At 41.0% G+C, this 22,871-nt stretch overlaps 1 protein-coding gene across 4 annotated transcripts in view; it reads right to left on the bottom strand.

The window, feature by feature from the left end:
- The window catches only part of DAAM1 (dishevelled associated activator of morphogenesis 1), a 165,972-nt gene that overhangs the window by 74,104 nt on the left and 68,997 nt on the right, over positions 1 to 22,871 (bottom strand). For all 4 annotated transcript variants that reach the window (XM_075843565.1, XM_075843568.1, XM_075843567.1 and 1 more), the window contains one exon: positions 8,266 to 8,486. In XM_075843565.1, the coding sequence (XP_075699680.1) occupies positions 8,266 to 8,448 (183 nt within the window). In that variant the 5' untranslated portion in view covers positions 8,449 to 8,486. The remainder of the gene's footprint in view (positions 1 to 8,265; positions 8,487 to 22,871) is intronic.

Genomic DNA, 22,871 nt, shown 5'->3' with positions numbered 1-22,871 from the left:
CTTCCAGGAGGATATGCTCCATAAGCCTTCCGACGTCATTGCGTGCTAAGTGTACAGGTGAATGCTACACAAACTGGGTTTTGTGCTTTATTCACATTAGTGTAGCTGACAAAGCCTTCAGCGCTCACCTTTGAAACCTTCTCATTTCCCGGCTGTACGCTGCCCGTGCACATGGCACGTAAACATAAAACAGACTGCTCTTAATATTTCATTACCTGCACTAAGTCCTGAAGCTGCTTGGCTTTCATTGCCACATAAATTAGCAGCAGATGCTTGGGTGCAGCGCTGCCCTTTTGAAGTAAGAATAATGCCATCAGCTGCTCTTAAAGTGAAGGGGGTAGATATAAATTAACATCAAAACAACTCTATATACCACCAGACCTCAATGGCCCATATTAAACCTTTCCCTCTTGTAATTGTCTCAAGCATCACTTTATATTCCCAAACCCTGTAATTATGAAGAATTAGGAAAAAGAAAAAAAAAAAAAAAAAACTTTGTGAAATGAAATCCAATATCCTAGGGCTTAAAGGCTATGTACACCTTTGAAAGGCAAATGTATTACTTTTTAATAAAAAGGTCAGTGTGATTGGTGCAATTTTATAAATACTTATTAAAAATTTGTTTTACTTTTTGAGATACAGCTGCTTTGTATTCTCTATACAGAGCAGCTGCATCTAGCGCTATGCACTGAATCCGTCAGTCCCACGGACCTGACAGGAGCGGAATTTAGCGCTAGATACAGCTGCTCTGTATAGAGAATACAAAGCAGCTGTATCTCAAAAAGTAAAATTTTTAATACAATTTATAAAGCTACACCAAATCACACTAAATAACCTTTTTATAAAAAATAAATAAATAATAATAATAATTTGCCTTTCAAAGGATTATATAGCATTTAAAGGGGTTCTCTGTGATATAACATTATAGACGATTTAAAGAGGACCTGTCACCTCTCCTGACATGTGAATTTTAGTAAATTCTTCTATTACCAATTCAAACAATTCTTTAATAGGATTTCTAAAAACTTTGCATTGTGCTGTTATTGCTCGTAAAAATGTATAAATAAATGGACGACTGGGTGTTACTATTACCTTTGTCGAAGGGATGTGTCCCTACACAGTCTGAGACTGAGCACTGATTGGACAATGTCAGACTGTAGGGACATACCCAACTGGTAACACTCTGGGGCCGTCTCCCCTTCATTATTGAAACAGGCACAGGGGCTAGTCTGTACAGGCTACTGTGCCCGATACTGCAGCTGGTCTTATTCACTTGCCTGTGTGCGGATCGGCAGAAAAAGTGGGTTATTAATTTTATATAAAGTAACAATCTTGTGTATGGAGGTCTTATCATTTTGAGCGTTTGGTTTCAAGCAACTATTACTGCAATAAATAAATTTAAAAAAAAGAAAAAAGAAAAAAGAAGCCAGAAAAGCAATATTGGGAACTTGTGAGTGATCCTGAGAAATGACATCAGCGCACACTCTAGAATAAGCGGAGTTGCATTTTTTGCACCCGTGTGTTTGCTTTTCCCTGTGACAAGGAAAGTCAATGTATACTGAAGAGGATGTGTGAGTAACGTCTCCTTCCTCCAATACATCTCTATTTCCTATCCTTACTCATTCTGTGCTGTGGTCATACTGACAGACCTCCTGGGTCACAGGAAGTACCAATTACAGAGTCATCTCGTTTTCTGTGGATTAAATCATTTCCATCACAGTATATACCATGTCATGATCAGCCAATGAACAAGAAAACGCTCTTTCATTGGCTCATCTGCTCTTTTGTGCAGAAATAAAAATAATCAATGGTCGGCAGCACGCAGCGCTGCCGATGTGATGAAACGTATGGGTACCCTATACATAAGCACTCATTGCTCCATGTGAAAGGAGCGCAGATCAACGAGCCGTCTTGTTGATCGGCGCTCATTTACATGTCCACGTCGGGCCGGGTAATAGGACGCTTATCCTTATGTGTTTGGGTAATATCTATAAATGGGTTTGGCGCAAAATGCTCATCAGGATACTTCGTACTTAGATCTTAAGATTTTAAACAGCCGCTGACCATTTATTTTTAGTGATGCTTTGGCCTAATAAGATGAACACACAGCAGATCTGGTAACCTCCCTATGGCAAAAAACACATGCAAGACTTGTATTACAATATAAAGGATTATTAGCATAAAACTTACATAAGCTGTGTATATATAATAACATAACAGGACATACAGGTTATTCCAGGATGGTTTAAAATTATTTTTGTGGCGGATACAAGCAAAACCGTGTGGCAGGAGGAATAAGATGGCGAGGTTTGTTCTTGCTACACCGATAGCAATTCCGTGTTAAGGTGTCCTCATGTATTTATTTTTTTTAGGAGAAAGAAATGAGCGTTAGACACTTTATCCATCCACTCGTAGCTTTAGAAAACCTATACCTTCAAGGATCTATTTGTCTAGCACTGACTGATTTGGGGGGCTGTAGATACTTTTAACTAAATCTGCATCCTCTGGATGTGAATGTGGTTCAGTACTATGGCCATGCAAGGTAGTCCTAGGCTTCCTGCCTCGCCATTCACCTCCGTCACTGGGCACGATGCCGCTACAAGATTATGTAACTGCATGTTGGAACCCAATGGCAGAATATGCAGGTCGCGGACCGTAAAAGGTCAGGTCCCTTACCTGTGGATTTGAGGTGGGAACAGAGTTAGAGGACTATGCTGGCACTGTTATTTTGCGGGCACTGAGTGTGGCACTTATATTTGTGGACATTATAGGTATGTGAAGAAGGCAGATATTGGAATGGACTACATATATAATATTTTGGTAGTAACCTGCAGGGCACCTCCACCTTTAGTCACAATCCAATAGTGGAGTGAATGGCAATTGTCGCATGATCCAGTGTCATAGAAATGCATGGCGAGAAACGCAATGCGATTACGGCCTCATGCATGCTACCATACTATAGCGGCATACAAGTTCCAAGCTGTAAGGAGCCGTAATATGGCACCAATAGAAATCTATGTACTCATACTCTATATGTCTCCCTATAATAACCAAGGTATACAGAGGATTTATTTTTTCTATATCTCAATAGGCCTCATATATCAATACAGTCTAAGGCCTCATGCACACGGGCGTGCCTGTAATCACGGGCACAGCCGAACGCCTTCGGCTGCATTTTCGTGTTGTGCTCCCATACAAAGTATGGGATACAGAAATGTGTCTGTGGCCAATAGAACTGGGCCGGGACGTAATTTCGGACCATATTGCGGTCCGCAATTACGGAGTTTTTTTTACGGTTGTGTGCATGGGGCTGAACAATAAAACAGTCCTTGTTGCCCACAGCAGCCAATCAGAGCTCAGCTTTCATTTCTTAAGCTGCTGTGGATAAATGAAATCTGACCTCTGTTTTGGTTGCCAATAGCAACTAATCAGTTTTACTGTTAGACTGTGTTGGTAAAGGAGGCCCAGATTCATATAGAAACGTTGAGAGAAGAAAAAAAATATATAACTGTGCCATGTCCCGTTAGATGACGTATTACAGAGGTATTCTCCTCTAGAAAAATGGTTTCAATTGAGAATATCTTTGTAATAAGGTGCCGTACAGCGGCACTTATTGCTACGTAGCACACAAGTACCTTACTGCCATACAGCCCTGTGCACAAGGCGCTGCCGATCGCATGAGGCCTAAGGGATTGTCCACACAACGGAATTGCTGGTGTGGAAAAACCTCCACCATTCCCTGTGTTTTTTTACTCCAGAAAACGGTGCGGATTTTGCTGTGTTTTTCTCAATGTAATATCTCCTCTGAAAAACGCAGCAATTCAGCCCAATTTCTGCAGCAGGAATGGACATGCTGCAGTATGAAAAATATGCACCGCAGGTTAACTTCTGGTCGGAAATTTTACGCAGCGTGTGGATGAGATTTGTTACGCTGCTACTGTATTCTGCTGCGTGTTTTCCGTTCGCAATTTCGCTACGTGTGGACAAGCCCAACAAGAGAGCAACAATTGCTTGTCTGAAGTTGCTCCTTAGCTCGGCCCTAATACCCCCATATCTCTTCCTGCCTGGTTTCCATTGCAAGCAAAACCAAGATTAATAGTAATCACCAATTTGCAGAACTTACATAAGTTAAAAATAAACGGTGTAGGCAAATAGGCCTCAGTGTTTGCTTAGCATTTCCATTTTTCTATCAGTTTAAGGAACACACCACTTCAGCAGGCATTTCATGTAAATAAGGAAGCCCTGGCCATGTGTTATATCACAGGACGCAGCGCGGCTGTGCTCACATCACTGGGAAGGCAGGGTATACAGCAACCGATCAGACTGTTATACAAACTGAGTGTTTGCCATTGATTCAGACTCATCCAGTGATCAGGTCGTGCAAGTCTTATTTTCCAATCAAATACCCAAGTTTCCAAGTGTAGCGTGTAATGCGCCATGTGCCTGCCTTATACGTGAATAAGAACATGGACAATTATAAAGCAGACTAGACTCTTACATTAAGAAGCACTACTCTAAATATATATTATGTTATAGAGGAGACTGCAGGCTAGTTATAAACATATGTTTTAGGCTGGGTTCACATATACTGTATCAGTTGTGCCTTAGCCGGACATAACGGATGACATTTTTTGCACACGGTCGTCCATAGCCAGAAAGAAAAAAATTCGACCTCTACATCCGGTTTTATCTGAGCGATGAACTTCAGAAGGCTCAGATGATAAACCCTCGTAGACCAGGCCAGATCTCCTCCTCTACCAGTCGATCACTCTGTAAGCCTATGTTCATTGTACGTATTTATTTTATGGTTTATCCATGGTATGTACTTAAACGGTTATTCCCAACATTAAGTTCAATATCCCAAGACCTAGAAATTAAAAGCGGTCCATCTTTCTAAATGCCTTCTTTGTTCTATAGTGCAGAATTTCTCAGATCTGTACTACCCTGAAGCGCGTCATTTGTTGAGTTGTGCCGATCGTTTCTATGGAAACGACCACCACAGGCGTTTCATTTATTCTGTTGCGCCTGCGCACTTCTCCCTCTTCTCCACTCTCTTCTAGAACATGAGCATGCATTACCGAGAGGGGGGGGGGGGGGGGGGCGGGCAAAGGCGGTTGGCGGCACGGACCTCCCCATGCTGAAGGTTGTAGAAGCCGGTACGGTTGACAAAGTGCTAGTAACGACGCTGGGTAAGGGGTGATGATGGCAAAAAAAACCAAAAAAAACTTATCATTGAAGCGCTCCGTGGGGGCGTTTTGCATGGCAGCGATGTTGCTATGAATGCAGGATAATAGTAGTCTCAGGAGCGCGCACATACAACATGCCGCATTGTGAATTTATTACAGAGCCACTTGCATGTATACAATTATAGTCTATGGTTGGCAGATGCCGTCACCCATAGCATTTAACGGTATCTGTTTAATGTATATGTTATGAAAAGCGATAGAAAAGCCCATGACATATATGCTCAATGGGTGCCGGTGATGCAGGCTATATAGTGGCACAAGGTCACCCATAGACTGCCATTCAATAATTATATATATATATATATAGCGTGGTATTTGTTTTTTGTGTCATAGAAAATCTCCAAAAACACAGATAGGAAACTTCGATTTTGAGCTCCAGTGAGCAAGGATAAGTTCTGTAGAGTGCTGGGGAATATGTTAGCGCTATATAAGTAACAAATATAGAATCGCATAGTCTACGAAAAAAATGTCGCATACCAGCCAGACAGAGGCCAAAAAGACACTCTTTTGGCCTCAGCCGGACTAATGGAGCCTTGCTGACAAGTTTAGCGTGTACCCCAGGAGCTTTCCTGACGTAAACGCTAAACGTAGGGCAAAAACATGGTGTATAGGGCCTTAAAGAGGCTCTGTCACCACATTATAAGTGGCCTATATTGTACATGATGTGATCGGCGCTGTAATGTAGATTACAGCAGTGGTTTTTATTTAGAAAAACGATCATTTTTGACGGAGTTAAGACCTATATTAGCTTTATGCTAATGAGTTTCTCAATGGACAACTGGGCGTGTTTTACTATATGGCCAAGTGGAGAGAAGTGTATGACGCTGACCAATCAGTGATCAATCAGCGTCATACACTTCTCTCCATTCATTTATACAGCACATAGCGATATATCTATATCGCTAATGCAGTCACATAAACACACTATAACGTTACTGCAGTGTCATGACAATGAATATACATTACCTCCAGCCAGGACGGGACGTGTATTCATTCTCCTGACCACTTCTGTAGCGTCTCTGTGAGTTACAGCACAGCAGGCGTGGTCTTGCAAGATTACGCTGTAAACGGTCATTTACAGCGAGATCTCGCTGTGCTGTACTCTTCTGAATACATATCACGTCCTGGCTGGAGGTAATGTATATTCATTATCAGGACACTGCAGTAATGTTAGTGTATGTGGCTGCACATAGCAATATCGCTATTTGCAGTGTAAATGAATGGAGAGGTGTACGACGCTGATTGGTCAGCGTCATACACTCCTCTGTACAACGCCCACTTGGCCATATAGTAAAACACGCCCAGTTGTCCATTGAGAAACTCATTAGCATAAAGCTAAAATAGGTCATAACTCCGTCAAAAATGATAGTTTTTCTAAATAAAAAACACTGCTGTAATCTACATTACAGCGCCGGTCACATGTACAATATAGGGAACTTATAATGTGGTGACAGAGCCTCTTTAACCCCACAGCATTTCATATGTACAGAATCCTGGACGTTAATGGAGCTTTGAAATAAATAATAATGCCTAATTTACAATGAATGCTCAGACTGGAGGGTCCATTCACATGTTTTCAATCCATGTTATATCCGTATATTCACAATTCCATATAGAGAGTAAAAGTAGCAGCCGGGGAGGACTGATCATTAGGGTGGTTGGTAAGGTACCAATAACCACTCGCTGTCCACCTCTGGTAGCAGGGTGAAGGCGTATGTAACGCAGACTACAACTATGGACGCCATAATAACGGCTAATACAGGTTCTCCCCCTCGGAAATCCAGCAAGACTAGACCAAGATAACTGAGAAAATGCTGAATAGAATATGGAGACTGCACACAAGAGGATTGTTAGAAAGAACAGAATATCCAAATTTCTGCACCAAATGTCGTATTTACATTCAGAATAAAATGCAGTCAAAACTTCAGTACTCTAGATTTCAGACCACATGAATAGCACTGCGCCAAGGTTCTTATAGTGGCTTCTAGGTGCATCAGGGCGCTACGCAGAATACAACACCTTCTTAATGAGAGGGAGAGCGCAGCTCTGAATTTTAAACACAGGATGTTCTTGGATAAAACGCCTGAACTGCAGTGTTACGATGTTGCTGCTGTGATAACAGGAAGCCCTATGTCTAAAAATCAGAAAAGTGGCACTTAAAAGATATTTAATCCCTTACTTTCTCTCTAAATCCAACATAACCCAAGATGTATGGCGCTAGATCTTAAACATGTAGAAAAAACGTATACCTCCTGCGGGTGCCTCCGACAAATGCCATCCGTCAACCATAGACTCCCATATTAAAATGTACATGCTTAAGTTATACAATTTGTCATGATACCAATTCAATACAATCTCACGGTATCCAGAAAAAAAAAAAAAGTTAGCGGAATCCAGTAAAGGTGGACACATCCATATCAGATGATGCAGTTATAATGCCAGATCTGCAAGTTCTATACAGATTTCCAACAACATCTATCCTAAGTATACAAACTACAATTTGGCAAGATATGATTTCTATTAAAAGTGGTTGTCTCAAAGAGAAAGTTGGCATATTGCCAACACATACCACTAATGTCCAATCAGCAGGGGTCCGACCGCAATGATGCCTGCCGATTGTTAGAATGAAGTGGCGCTAGGAAAGTTTTGCGTAGCTTTTTTTTTTTCTAAAGGAAATTGAGCCCCGCTGATTGTACATTGGTGGCATATTATAGCTATATGCCACCAATGTTTTTGAGGAGTCAATCCTTTCAGTAAAACCAATTAGCTGGATAAAATAATTCCACAGGAACTACAAAACTACAATGTGTGTGGGCATCTTAAAGCATGGGTCACCTTCTGACAAACGGTTTTACTACTTCCCTGGGAGCCAATCCAGTTATAGACAAAAAAACATGGAGAAAAGAACGGCACATAGCAACAGGCATGACAAAATACATGGATTTTTTCAAAACCGGAATCTCCAATAAACATTTTGAGCATTTTAATCTTAGTATAATATAGTAGCAGCGACACTTACCACCAACTCTGCAAACATAAGATCGAGCTCCTCAGCTGGTGGGATGGGCAACGCTGGCTCCATTGACTGAAGAGCAAAATTGCTGTCATTTCGTAACCGGTATGTGATCTCTGGGTGCTCATTGCTTCGAAAACAGCAAAAGATGAAGGAGATTCCACGGTTACTCCTTTTTCTTGGAGCCATGGCTGGGAGTCTTAAGAGTCAATCCTACCTAAGAAATCCTGTAACAAAAAATAAAATAATGAATATATTATTGTAAAACTGCCAGATCGCTAGAGTTTTTCCATTTATAACAACTTTCCCATTTTATCATTAGGTCAAGTTGTCCACAGAACGCCATAACAGGGGCTAATAACCTTTTGGGGTATCACAGAGGCTCAGTAGTTAAAGGTTTCTATCAGGAAAACATTTGTATGGAGTTTGCGTGTACACACACACACACACACACACACTTTACAACTAGATCTCATAATAAAGAAAACAAAATCACGCCGATTTAGTCCTATTACTGAACTTTACTCATTACAAAAACATGGTCCAGTTTGCTGCAGGCTTGTAATTCCATTCAACGATAATGTTTTTTACAGAAAAAAAAATTCCCCAAATTAGAAATCCTGAGGCTACTGACCTAATCGTGTAGCGGCATATTCTACGCTATACACATATCAAAACACTTCAGTTCTATTCACACATTATGGGCAAAGTTTTTTTTGCGGCGAGATTTACCAAAAACGCAATATGACCATGACATGTGAATAGACTTCTGGTACATTCACACGTTGCGGTTGAGGTGCCGTTAGAACCACACTGGAAAACCACATGCGTTTTTTCGATGTGGTTCTAACCGCACCCAAACTGAAACGTGTGAATTAACCCTTATTGTCTATCAATTATCTCAGACAGATGGGAGATGGATAGATCAATCATGGAGCCAGGTGAGAAGATGTGATGTGGCACAGGTGTACAGGCAGGTGTGACCTTCTGGTGGTTAACGGCTACAGCCATCAGGCAGGAGATATATGCAAAGTGTTAGAAGTCAGTTAAGCCCGCATTACAAGCAAAATCTAGAACAAAAAAACTAAAAAGAAACCCAGAGTAAGTAGCAGATATAAATGGGAGTTTACATGTCATTTTTTGCAGGGGTTTTTCATGTTTTTTTTTTTTTGCAGCTATTTTTGTAATCACACCAACATTTTATTACAAATGTCAAGGTTTTGCTGGAATAAAAAAAAAAAGTTAACGGACTCCCAAATTATTTCCATACACTCATCATAGGTGATGACAAGCCCGGCTAATCCTTCAGGGGATCTTAACCAATCTACAAATTAGCTTCCCATTTTGTTTAGTAAGTACCTGCAAACAAATATGAAATCCCTATGACAAAGCCAGATGCAATTTCATGGTAAATTCTGCAGATTTTAAACATTTGTTTAATCATCCGGCGTTAGATGACGATAATTACTAAAGTATGCAGGATGTCATTGTTTCCACTGTTAATGAAATGGGGACATCTTTATCTTGTTACTCTGAACATTGGCATGAAGGCATTTGTCTGACTTGAATTACTGGCAACACTGACAATTGAGATGACAGCAACCCACTTAACTATTTTTTTTGACAGCGTATGCGGGTACACGCTCCTCTGGTCCGACCAGAGGAGCGTGTACCCGCATACACAGTCAATAATGCAGAGTAAAACGAAGAAAAAAAAGCTCCTATTTGGGGCGCTCCCGTTGGTGATATATGCACAATCACGATAATAGAGAATGGCTTTTTCTTGTTTATTCTGAACGAACTTGAGATACAACAACAACCACGAATATAAAGAATTGCTACGCGTTTCACACAGTCAAAGTAATATTGTTGCCGGCAGAATAAAAATAAATAAATAAAAGACAATCCCATTCAAGCATTCAATATGAAGGAACAGTGAGGTATAAAGCCACAGAATTAGGCTTCTGGTGCTGCCAGCAGACCACCAAGAGGTGACATCAAAACTGCAGCATTAAACGAACCGCACTGTGTGACTATACCCAGTTATGGAGGCTTTCAGGTAATGTACCTCAGAAAAAGGTATGCATTTCCCGAACGTCTTCTGATTATTACTCCGTGGGGTTGTGCCTACTGCATGTTGCAAATATGCGCCTGTATTACACTTATGTAAGGCCCCATGCACACGTCTGTGCCTGTAATCACGGTTAGCAATTATGGGCACGGCTGGCCCCGGACAGTCATCCGCATTTGCGGACCATGCTCCCATTATAAAAGTATGGGAGCACGGTCTGCAAAATAAAATAGGACAGGTCTTATTTTTTACGGAAGGTTTCCATGACATCGAGCCGCCCGTAGTCATTTTCAATGAGCCCGGATAGCAGAACACAGCTGTAATAAGGCTTGCCCGTTCTTTCTGCGGTCTGGGCTCCGGGGCCATGCACGGACCGTGAAAACCACGGTCGTGTGCATGGCCCCATAAGAATGAATGGGACCGCAATTCTAGCGTGGATTTTCGGGGGAATTGCGGCCGAAAAAGCATGTTCGTGTGCATGGGGCCTAAGTCTGTAACGTATCTGTGTTAAGGCTGCAGATCCCTAGGATGTGCTTAGTTAAGGTCATCAGAACCACAGTTGGGCTAGGATTTGGGGCTTTGAAACAAAAAAACAACTCATGTAAATACACCCTAAAGTATTCTGTATTGTTTTGATAAGATCCAACAGGCCAAAATGATTAGTCAAGTAAGTGATCTGTGACAGGGCTGCTGTCAACACCAAGCAAACGTGGGAAGAAGCCAATGCCTGCTGAGCTTGACAGGGCTTATGGTGTTTTGGGTCAGCAAACTCTACACTGGTCTAGTTAAGGGTGGGGTAGACAGGGAGCCTAGCGAGATAAGGTAGCCTAATGGTCTAGTGGAGATAAGGTAGCCTAGTGGATCATCATTGGGTTGGTTTGGACCGGAGGCTCCCAGGAAGTCCATAGGATACGGCAGCATCGCCCCAGTTGTTAAAATTACAGCAGGTTGTCAGAATCGGGGAGAAGCGAGACCCGGAACCAGTCACCTGCACTCAATTATATCCGCGTCATTAGGACGCAGACACAATTGATTAGTCTAGCACTGGCGAGGCACTGAAACCATTGGTTCCCTGCACTGCCATTCGGCACTTTACCAATGATGCAGGCGCCGTGATGACATAATCATGCCGTCTGCGTCGTTCTGCTGGACAAGGCCTGGTCAAAAAAAGAGGCAAGGCCTGCGTTGCTGGAGAATGGCGCAGGAACAGGGAGAAGTGAGCACGCAATTTTTGATGCATTTTTTGCCATGCGGCCAAAATGTTTCATGTAGGTCACCATGGAGTCTAGAGACTGGTAGAAATCCGCCATACACGCTAGCGGTTAATGGTACTCTGTGGTGGCTTCTAGTACTCCGATCATTTACTATTAAGACTGCATTGACTAAAATACGATGGAAAGGAAAGGATTATTCCACTTTCTGAACTATACAATTTACCGGACCATGATTTTTTTTATGGATGATCATCCTATAGCTTACTTATAACGCTAGCCTGCTATATCTAATACACATGTAACAAAAAACGCAACAGGAAAAAAAATGCCAAGTGAGCCTTTGTTGACCAAATCAGGCACTATAACAAGCATGGAGGGGAAAACTTTTATAAAGCATTGCTGAACGGACTGAAAAACCATATTTATAACCATAGTTATATGATAAGATTTTAGGAGACATAAACTTCCTTTTCTACAAACCATAAGCAGCCAGAGGCAATAAATTTTACTTTATGTAAATCAGCAAATGTCACATCTAATATAATTAAGCAAAAAACAACCTCAATACTAAAAAGAAGTCATTCATGCAGAGACATATGGCCGACTCTCACGACATGGAATCCGTTGGTACAGATTAGGTACAAGTGATGCAGCTTAGGCATAGCCGAATATCTATTAAATAAATGTTTATCCTCGTACGGAAAGCCTTTTTATATTCTACTCAGCAGCTTCTCGGTTATCTTGTTCTAAATTATGTTGGGTATCCAAAAGGTCAGAGCCAAAGAACTGCAGCAGTGGTCTCCAGCCTGTGGCTCTCAGTGTTGCAAAACTGGAACGCCTAACATGCTGGGAGTTGTAGTTTTGCAACAGCCGAAAAGCCACAGGTTGGAGACCACTGACCAGAGATGGTCAACCAAGTTTCCACGGGCCCCCAAAAGCATATAAACCTACATACTTACACAGGCAGGGCTTTCAGGGAGTGATGTGTAAGGCCAGGTTAACACAACATTTTTAGGCTTCGTTCACATCTGCGTCGGGACTCCGTTCATGGGTTCCGTCGCACCTTTCCGACTGGGTAACCCATGAACGGAATCCGAACTGAAACCGCAGGTTTCCGTTTGCATCGCCGTTGATTTCAATGGTGACGGATCTGGTGCAAATGGTTTCCGTTTGTCACTGTTGTGTAAGAATTCAGTCGTTTTGACGGAATGAATAGCGTAGTTGACTACGGTATTGATTCAGTCAAAACGACGGAACCCTTACACGGAAACCATTTGCACCGGATCAGTCACCATTGAAATCAATGGTGATACAAACGGAAACCTGTGGTTTCCGTTTGGATTATGTTCATGGATTCCCCGGTCGGAAAGGTGAGACTGAACCCATGAACGGAGTCCCGACGCAGATGTGAACGAAGCCTCATCATGAGTTTGTTTTAGAAAATAAGGAGAAAGATAAAGAAAAGCTTCCGACAACACTGTGCGATTTATTCCAGCGTTTAAAATGCTGCAAAACCTATACCTGACCCAAGTGGCAGAACTGCCAGTGCTACTGTGAGATTATATTCATAAACCAGGAAGATTAGGATGAACAGTGCTATCTACAGTCCCAGAAAGGGTACAGCTATAGTATGTCAATGTAGGAGCAGTTTACTGTGCAATGAAATATTTATACATAGTAAAGAGATGATCTTACGAAGACAAGGGGGCAACCTCTACATCTAGAGGAAAGAAGGTTTCACCATCATCATAGACGGGCATTCTTTACTGCAATGACAAATATAAAACGCTCTGCTAAAGGATGTTGTGATGGTGATTCATAGTAACATAGAATGTAAAGCTGGAAATGGAAGCAGACATATGTCCGTCCAGTTCAGCCAATTTTCCTCATCTTAAAAAGGAAAAATAAATAAAATTAATTTCCGACACCAAATTGTCAATCTGAATAAATCCCTGGATCAAAAACGACCCATCTCCAGTAATCATAACTTTCATGAAAGGCATCTAAGCCTTTTGAACAGTTTTACTGAATTTACCAATGAAAACTTCTTCTGAGATCCATAGTCTCACTGCTCTTACAGTAAAGAATACAGGAGGTAGAGGATGCCCCCTTATTATAGTTACAATCCACAATTTTGACAATCTTTCAGGATATTGCAGTCCACTCTTAAATTATTTAACTTACGTTACCCACTTTTGAACCTGCCTAAACGCTACCATAAATTTAAATTAAATATGTTTTTTTTTTTTTTTAATCAGTCGTTACCTATAGAGTTGATCCGAAAAGTAATGGCCAATATTAAAATTACTCACCTCTCCTCGCTCTGGGCGCTAAGGCACATGACGTCCTGACACCGGCCAATATCAGTAGGTTGTATGCAGCAGCGCCAGGAGCTGTGCCTACAGAGGAGAAGCTGGGAGCAAGGAGAGGTGACTAATTAAAGGGCTCTATTCTGTGGTCTAAATATTGGGGTCTGTGTTATGGGGTCTGGTGCAGGTTCAAAATATTGAGGTCTGGTCTGTCTTTAAAAACTATATCAGAAAATAGCGTAAGGGATCACGGTTACTGGCTCTATACTGTACTCACGGTAAGGTCCTTGTAGGGAAAAAATACAGGGAATATTCAGGAGATCATAAAAAAATAAAAAAGTAGATTTTTGGCAAACCGCGTCCCATAACAAGCCACACCCCAACAAACCACGTCCCATAACAAGCCACACCCCAACAAACCTCGTCCCATAACAAGCCACACCCCAACAAACCTCGTCCCATAACCGGCCACACCCAGTAAACCACGGCCCGTCAAAGCTAAAGTGTCCCTAGAAAAACAAATTTTGAACGGTGGCAATGGAGAATAAGTTGAACGTGTGTCTTTTTTTTTTTTTTCAACCTTGCAATATGGAAGGACACAAGGAAATGTTAGTTTGAATGAGGAGATCATGTAACGTCTCCTGGAATATCTCTTGAAATGCAAAACCACTATAATAAACTTATTTCTATCCATGTCCCAGAGTATTTGCATGTCAAATTGTGAAAATAAGGCATCAAGGACCTTGTGCATCCCGGCTGTTGAAGTCCCTTTTCCCATGATGCTCGGTCAGTAAATAGATGTTCTACAACAGCTGGAGACCTGAAGGTTGTCCGCCCCTGGTGTGGATACAACACAATGAAGCTCCTACTAATCCACATGCTGCATTAGTCTGACATCAAACATCACTTTTGGCTGAACATCAGAGAGCAGCAGAGAAAAGAGAAACCGTAATGTAAGATATACTTATCTGTTATGGTTTTAATATAATACAGGATTATGTCCCAAGATCAAACAATGCAAAATTTTACATTGTCCAGAGCACCGCGCTGTGACTTTAGTCTAATTTTGCAAGAACTCCGACAATCAGTTATTACACTCTAATCTCTGCAAGACAGGCCCTAATTTACATACACGCTCCTCAGAATAGTCACCATGCAATACTCTCCCCAGCGCCAGTAATGACCTTGCTGTTGTCTCCGCGGCACTAATTACTTTGCCCATCAGTGGTGGCGTAGGATGATTTGACCAGTCACAGACCACGCACAATTAGGTTATGATCCATGGGTTTCACACATTTTTCTGCCTAATTATGCAAAAAGACGAAAGCGAGAAACATGAACGGACAGCTTAATTTACCCTAATGTCAAGTTAGGCGAAATCCTTAATATCTTACAAGTGTGAACGAACCCAGCAGGAACTGTCTGAAATGTAGTGTAACCTTGTCAAGGTTCAGCAGATCATTTACTATTACTAAAAAAATTACTTCAAAATGTAGTATCCGTGTCTGGAGAGAACCTCTAGTGAATCATACATCAAAGCGTAGGGACTCTTTCTTGGATACACACTTCTTAAGGCCTAGTTCACGCAGTGTTTTTGCGCAATTTTTGCCACGGAGACCGTGCCAAAACACAGCCGAAATCGCCTCCCATTGATTTCAATGTGAGGCGGAGGCGCTTTTTTCCCGCTCGCAAAAAAACAATGCTCGGGGGAAAAAGCAGCATTATGCTCTTTCAGGCGTTTCCGTCTCTGACCTCCGATTGATATCAATGGGAGGCAGAGAAAGCGAAAAACACTGCAAAAAGTGCAACAAAGGGTGCAGGCGGGTCAAAATCTGCCTCAAAATTTCTGAGTGAATTTCAAGGCAGATTTTTTTGGCTGCAAAAAACTCCTTCACACAGGTTTTTCTGACAAATATATAGTCACCATAAAACTGCTCCAGAAATTAACGACCTAAAAAAAATAAATCAGAATTTGTAGAGAAGTTCATATTATCCTACGGACTACCAGCAAAAAAAAAAGCCACTGAAAACCTGACCTTCGCGCATTGTGTGAATGCAGCCCATTACATTTTAGGGTTTGTATTAGGCCATATTCACACGAATGGGTGTTAAGTCGGCCGTGAAAAATTGCAGGTTTGAGTCTATTGAGGGATCTGAGAAAATGGGCCAAAATAGGCAATTTTTTTTATTTTTTATACAGGCTGTTCAGTCTGATAAGAAAAAAGAAAAACAGCCGTGTAAATAGCCCCATAGACATGCATTGATTTTAACGCAGCCGTGTGATGGCTGTAAAAAAAAAACCCTCAAAAAAAAAACATCCGTGACTGCCGATTAAATCGGTCATCTGAATAAACCCTTAAAGCGGCGTAACCCAAAATACCGAACTTCGATCTCCACAGGGTTCTATTGTGATCCAGATTAAATTGCAGTGCTTTTTTTACCCCCTTAAAAACGAAGGACACCATGACGGAACCCAATAGAAGTCAATGGACGTCGGTGTCGTGTTATGAATCTGGCACAGCTGGAAATCTTTTTTCTGCTCCAGTGATGGAACAGAAAAACGGAATTCATAATACAGATGTGATCCTGCATTGTATGGAGGTGTCAAATGCATAATACGGTTGGTTTATTTTCTTTTGACATGTTTTTTTGCTCTTTTTGTGTTCTTTCTGGCCTACTATGTAAAATGGATGCGTATATTTTCTGTATTGCTATACATTTCTGGCTTGTTTTGATTTCTTTGTGTTAAAAAATACCCGAAAATAAAGAATGTTTAAAATACAGATGTAGCATAACAAAAAAATAAAATAAAAACACACAAGAGGAGTATAGATAAATTAAAATGGCTCCAGACCTGCAGTTTACCATAATCAGAATGGAACACCCATTAACAATACATGAATGTCCATACATTATTTAACCGTAACATCACAGCCTACCATTATATCCACTTGAGGAAAGACCGGATAGAGGTTTCCTAGTGCAGTCACTATTTCCCATAGAAGTCCCATTATGCGGGAGTTGCACTGCAGAAAACCTACACTTTCCGTACAATTTCATGCAGAATCCTCATCATCTGTTCTTGTATTATTCTCTACACAAGTCAAGTGCTGACTACAATGTCACTTAACTGCTCAGTGTTTAGGAGTACAAGCAGGCTGTGCCTACACAAAAGTGCTGCTTAAATAATGGATTAATGCCCATGCATTATAGATCGCCATTTCCATCAATAAAGTAAGAGAGGAAGTTGGCAAACATTGCAATGGTAAGCAATAAATGCCATTTCATCCACCTATTAATTACAAAAGGAAAGATATCTAAAATTACGGGATGCTAGCGAACAATGGCCAAGAAATCTTTTGCAAGTCAATGTAGTTTGACTTGTTGTACACCATCCCGTACTATAGGGACAAAAGTTTTTCTCCGCATTAAATATGGAACCCCAGTTGCAAACATCATAGCAAGCAGTATAGGAAATATTAGGCATCAGTGCTCAATTTGTTCAATATGAATCACGATTGTGCTGATCCCTTAATCAATAAGATTCCCCATGATCACTTCTATCGCTAGGAGGGTGACATCTACATGGTGTTCTAAATGGCTCCTATTCAGGTCAACAGGAGCCGAACTGGTCAAAAAACGAATAGGAATACTTTCCTGGATGTATTGGACCTGAGGAACCTTCTTTCTGTGACACTTGAGGGCTAAGAAAGCCAACTAAACAGAACGGTAAAAGTACCAAGGCCTTTGAACTTTGCGGCTGGCAAATGCTCATACACAAATATATGTCAGGATCCACTGAAAACAATGTGGGATAAGGATCTGAACATCCCACGTGTTCAAGATGGCAAATGTTGGGTAAAAGAGTAACGGGCAGATCTGGTAACAGCGGTCCCCCTCTTTCCTGTTGAACATTTTGAGCATGTTTATGGGTAGGCCCATAGAGATAGCAGTCGGCTGAACAGCTCTTATGTGTTTGGCCAGCTTTGGAAACACTAGGGATGGCAAGGAAAACAAGAGGATCCTTAACCAAATCAAGACCAACCTGCACTAGATGCACAAATGACTAGAATAACATTGGACAAGAACACATTAAAGGGGTTTTCCAGTGAGAACCTATCCTGAGTACAGGCCTTCAATTTCTTATCAAAATCTGATCGGTGGGGTTCCGACTCTCGTTACACCACCGGTGATCAGCTACTTTTAAGGGGTCATGACGTGGCTGTCATGCAAGCGATGCGTGCCCTTTTATTCCGGTCACTGCTCCGAACTGTGAACCGCCGCTAGAAGTATTACAGGCTTCTCCTATTCAATTTAATGGAAGGAGGCTGTATTATTGTGAACCGCCACTATAAGTGTGTCGGCGATTCACAGTTCAGAGCAGGTATGGGATACAGAGAAAACAGTGCTCGGATGAGTGCCGCAACTCATTCTAAACAGATGATTGGCAGGGTGTCGAGAGTTGGACCCCCACCGAGCAGATATTGATGGCCTATCCTCAGGATACGCCATCAATTTCTTCTCATTGGAAAACTAAGAGACTATTTTGGGCAGAAGGGCAAATAGGGAGAAGACAAGAAGCAGGCCAGAAGCCTAAAGAACCAAAACAGAATTCAGGACATTAAGAAACCATTCATAAGATGAGAGAGAAGAAAGCATTTGCACCGAAAACTTAAATGGCCATATGGTGAATTAGAATTTACAGCAATTGCCAAGAAATCAATTATGGGTTGTTTTGCGTAGAGATATTGGCATTATTCAGTCTTGCGGCACGTTCCATCAACTCAGATTGAATGACTGAGACCGTGTTAAACCAGACCGGTATATACATAATTTCCCATTATTACGGCTGCTACATTTTAAGTCAGCATACAGTAAGTAAATAACCTATTTTCTGCAGTTTCCGTATTCTGCTTCTACAGGGGGTAAACCAATCCTCTATATATAGCATATAGTGAAAATCCCTGGTGACCCACTTGTCGGGTCATAACATCTTGAATCTAGGAGCTACTTAAGTTCAGATGTCAAAACTTCACTGCAAAAGGATCTGACCATCATTGAAAGTGAAAAGATCTTTTTTACTAAAAAGGTCTCCCCAGATCACGCATTACAAAACGGATGCCAAAGTCCATTAAGCGTTACATGGAAACCGTAAATTCCCAGGTACATGCACTTTAAAATTAAGAAGTCTGGAAAGGACAAATTCAGTAAACGTTAATGCAGATCAATACTGATCAATTATGATGCTGTGAAGAGAGGAGACAACAGACCTAGCGCCGGGTTCATCTAGAAGTTGAAGAACTGATGAGAAAGTAAATAATTTAATACTCAATGGATTTTCAATAAATCATTAATGCTGCAATCACCGAATTATTAAAGAGACACTACCATTATTTCGGCAGGGTTGGACACAGATCTTCAGGTGTATGGGCACCATCATACAAATTTAGGCTATTGATCTGTAATATATCTTCGTGTCCACGCATATGGAAGTCGTATAAAACCATAATACAGCAAATTGTACGGAACTGTAATACGGCACCCATAGAAATATTTTGGTAGTACTTTGCCCTCTGTATGCTTCAAATTTCAGGAAAAAAAAAAAAGCCTTATTATATAGTGGTATTGATCTCTAAAATAATGGCGAATATCTCCATAATTACAGAGTCATAGGGATGATGTATATTATACCTTTACTAGCAATTTATAATGCAAATACCATTTTCTTTTTTTAAACACTTCTCTGTACAAAAATCCTAACCAATTATCTAAATTATAAAGAGGTTTCGTTTCAGGGAGGCACCATACGTCAGACATGGAGTTGCCTACAGGTCCGTAATTTGCATGACGGGTGTACGAGACTTAGGCCTCATGCACACGACCGTGTTTTTGCAGCCGCAATTCCCCCGAAAATCCACGGGAGAATTGCGGCCCCATTCCGGGAGCCCGGACCGCAGAAAGAACGGGCATGTCTTATTACGGTCCGGCTCATTGAAAACAATGGCCGCGGCCATGTGCATGTGCGGGCGGCCTGCGGCTGACAGTCCGCAGCCGGCCGACCCGAAAATCACGGCCGTGCACACGGCCACCGTCGTGTGCATGAGGCCTTAATGCGGCACAAAGTCTAAAATACTTTATTTTTTATAGCCCAACCAACCTAGAGAGGCAAATATATATATATGCAAAAAAAATTAAATGAAGCAGCACTCAAGTAATAAAGTGGTGGGTGCCAAGCAACTTCTCAAAATACCATACAAGAAAAAAAAAAAAACAGATTGCAGCTCTCCAGCAAGGTCCAGTCCCTAAAACAGAAACATCTCTTGCCTCTACACATGGGCAAAGACTACAGATTTTCTTAGACCTTGCTGGAGTACTTCAATCTCTTTTCCTGATTTGATCGCTAAAAGCTCGATCCTGCATGTCAGAAACACGCAGGACCCGCTCACACTGACGGATTCAGGTCTCAGCGCTAGATACAGCTGCTCCATATACAGGATACAAAGAAGCTGTATCTGAAAGTATAAATAATTAAAGAAAAAGTATTAAGAAAGTTGCACCAAACACACTGATACACATTTTTAGTTAAACAAAAAAAACACGATTTCAAAGGTGTACATATCCTTTAAGGTCATATTCACAAACTGCAGTTTTGGTTAAAAAAATAAAATAAAAAAAAAGTATGCAGTTTAAGTAACAAGCAGGACTGGATTTTAAAGGGAGGGGCAGTATAAATAGTATAAAAGATTCTATTATTTTTTTTTTTTAATCCACCGAAAACTGCACCTAAATTACACTGTTTAAATAAACCCTTAGGGTTTCATCTAAAACATTGGCCATTATGCACGAGCCTCCATATAAAAAAAAACAAAGACAAAAAAACACAACCTTCCTGGTTATAATAATTTCTATAAAAAGGGAAGTTAACCTGTAAAAAAAAAAAAAAAAAGAGAGAGAAAGAGAAAAAGAAAGAGAAAGAAAGAGAAAAAGAAAGAGAGAGAGAAAAAGAAAGAAAAAGAAAGAGAAAGAGAAAAAGAAAGAGAGAAAAAGAAAGAGAGAAAAAGAAAGAGAGAAAAAGAAAGAGAGAAAAAGAAAGAGAGAAAAAGAAAGAGAGAAAAAGAAAGAGAGAAAAAGAGAAAAAGAGAGAAAAAGAGAAAGAAAGAGAAAGAAAGAGAAAGAAAGAGTCCCTGACCCTAACCACCGTAGTCAAATATCACTCTTCAATCCCTTCCTAATCTGTAACCGGTAAAGAGAACCCATCCCCCCTTCCAACCTATAATACTACCGGTAGCTGGGTTTACATAAAAGCCTTTCTAATGGCCCTAAAAATCATAACTCCATTAAACTCATTACGAAATGGGATGGATCAATGGAGTTCATTTTAACGAATTAAAGAACTGGCTGTGTAGGCTAGAATATTGTTCAGGATTGTAAAAAGGTAAAATAAAGTCACGCATATACAATACTGAAAGGACGTATCTATATGCATTTGTCCATTATTCATAATTACAATATATATAAAAAAAAGGTCATTCCATGCAAAACGGTAAGGTGCCATGTCTACAAAAAACACCAGATAAAGATGTCACCATGGTCATAAAAACCTATAAAAAAAATAAAAAATAAAAAAAAAATAAAAAAAAAAGACTAACATACTGTTTATTGGGGGCAATTGCAGTCAACTAGGGACTGGGGGGGGGGGGGTAGGATTGCACGATACATATATCCCAATTTCCTGCTTCTATCTTAGTGCGAGCTGTATGAATGAGCCTCTTCTCCCAGTGTCATCATACGATACTCATGATTCATATGTGTCAGTGGCTGGAATCTCACAGCTAAACATTACTTTCAGCCCTAAATGAGTGCTAACATTTCCTCTGGACGCACCCATCCTGTTGCAGCAGAACAGGGCTAGGACTTGTTTAAATGGATTTTACATGGCTATTTGAGGTCTGCTAAACACCCATGTAAAACAAAGAGTCCATTTTCCATGCCGAAACCATAGCCATATGCCTGCTCACATGGTCAAAGTAGGACATTGCGTGAATTATTTCAGGATATTTTCTTTACTTGACATTGCATCTGGGCATATAATACTGGTCATACACTTTTTACCCAGTGCAATGATATCCCAATAATTGAATTGTCCCCTTTTTCCTATTACTCCAATAACATGCCAAACTTATACTGAACAGCTTACGGCAATCTTTCTGTAAACCCGCCTTGCCAATCAGAATAGCTGGGTGATGTATTGCCAGAAGTATAGACCTACACTTGGTTCCTAAGACCCTATTAGATGGAGCAATGGTCATACAAATTTTTGTATAACCGCTCACATGCAAGAGATAAATCGCCACGTGTAATAGCGTGCAACGATCGAATGAACAACGATAAATCGTTGGTTTTTTGTAGATCGGACACATCTACCTGAGCAAAAGGTTGTTCGTTGCCGACACATGCCTTTGTTTAATCAGAAGTCCACCAATCAGGCGAATAAGCAACGATCGCAGGAACGAACAGCGAAAATCTTTAGCAAATATTGTCACATGATAGACCGTCTTTAGAAAGCCAACGACTCGCTAGATCACTCATTCATGAAATATCTGCTTGCCTACCAGGACCCTTAGCCTGAAGAAGTTTTACAATGGGCAACAGAGTTTACTGAAGCAATTCTGTTCACTAGCCCCGATCCTGGTGGCCGGTTCCCTTTTGAAATTATTAGAGGTGCTCAATATCCTGCAATATATTTTCCAACGTGCTTGAAAATCTTGTTTGGAGGATGAATCTTTCCCTTATCTAAAAGTAAAGACTGATGTTCAACTCTCAAGGGTCCAAGGATCGCCAGACGTTTCCCCCGATACCAACTATAAACAGGCGATTTTCAGCAATTGAAAGAGCAGGATGAGATTTCTACTCCAACTCTGGTATAAACGGAGAATACCGCCAGCAGCTAGCAACGTGACCTGATATAAAACCTGCAGTACTCCGAGACGTCACCCGCTCCCTTATTCTTTGACAGCT

The sequence above is a fragment of the Rhinoderma darwinii genome, chromosome 12 (genome assembly GCF_050947455.1).
Source record: "Rhinoderma darwinii isolate aRhiDar2 chromosome 12, aRhiDar2.hap1, whole genome shotgun sequence".
NCBI lineage: Eukaryota > Metazoa > Chordata > Amphibia > Anura > Rhinodermatidae > Rhinoderma > Rhinoderma darwinii.
This window is presented reverse-complemented; position numbering and strand designations above follow the sequence as displayed.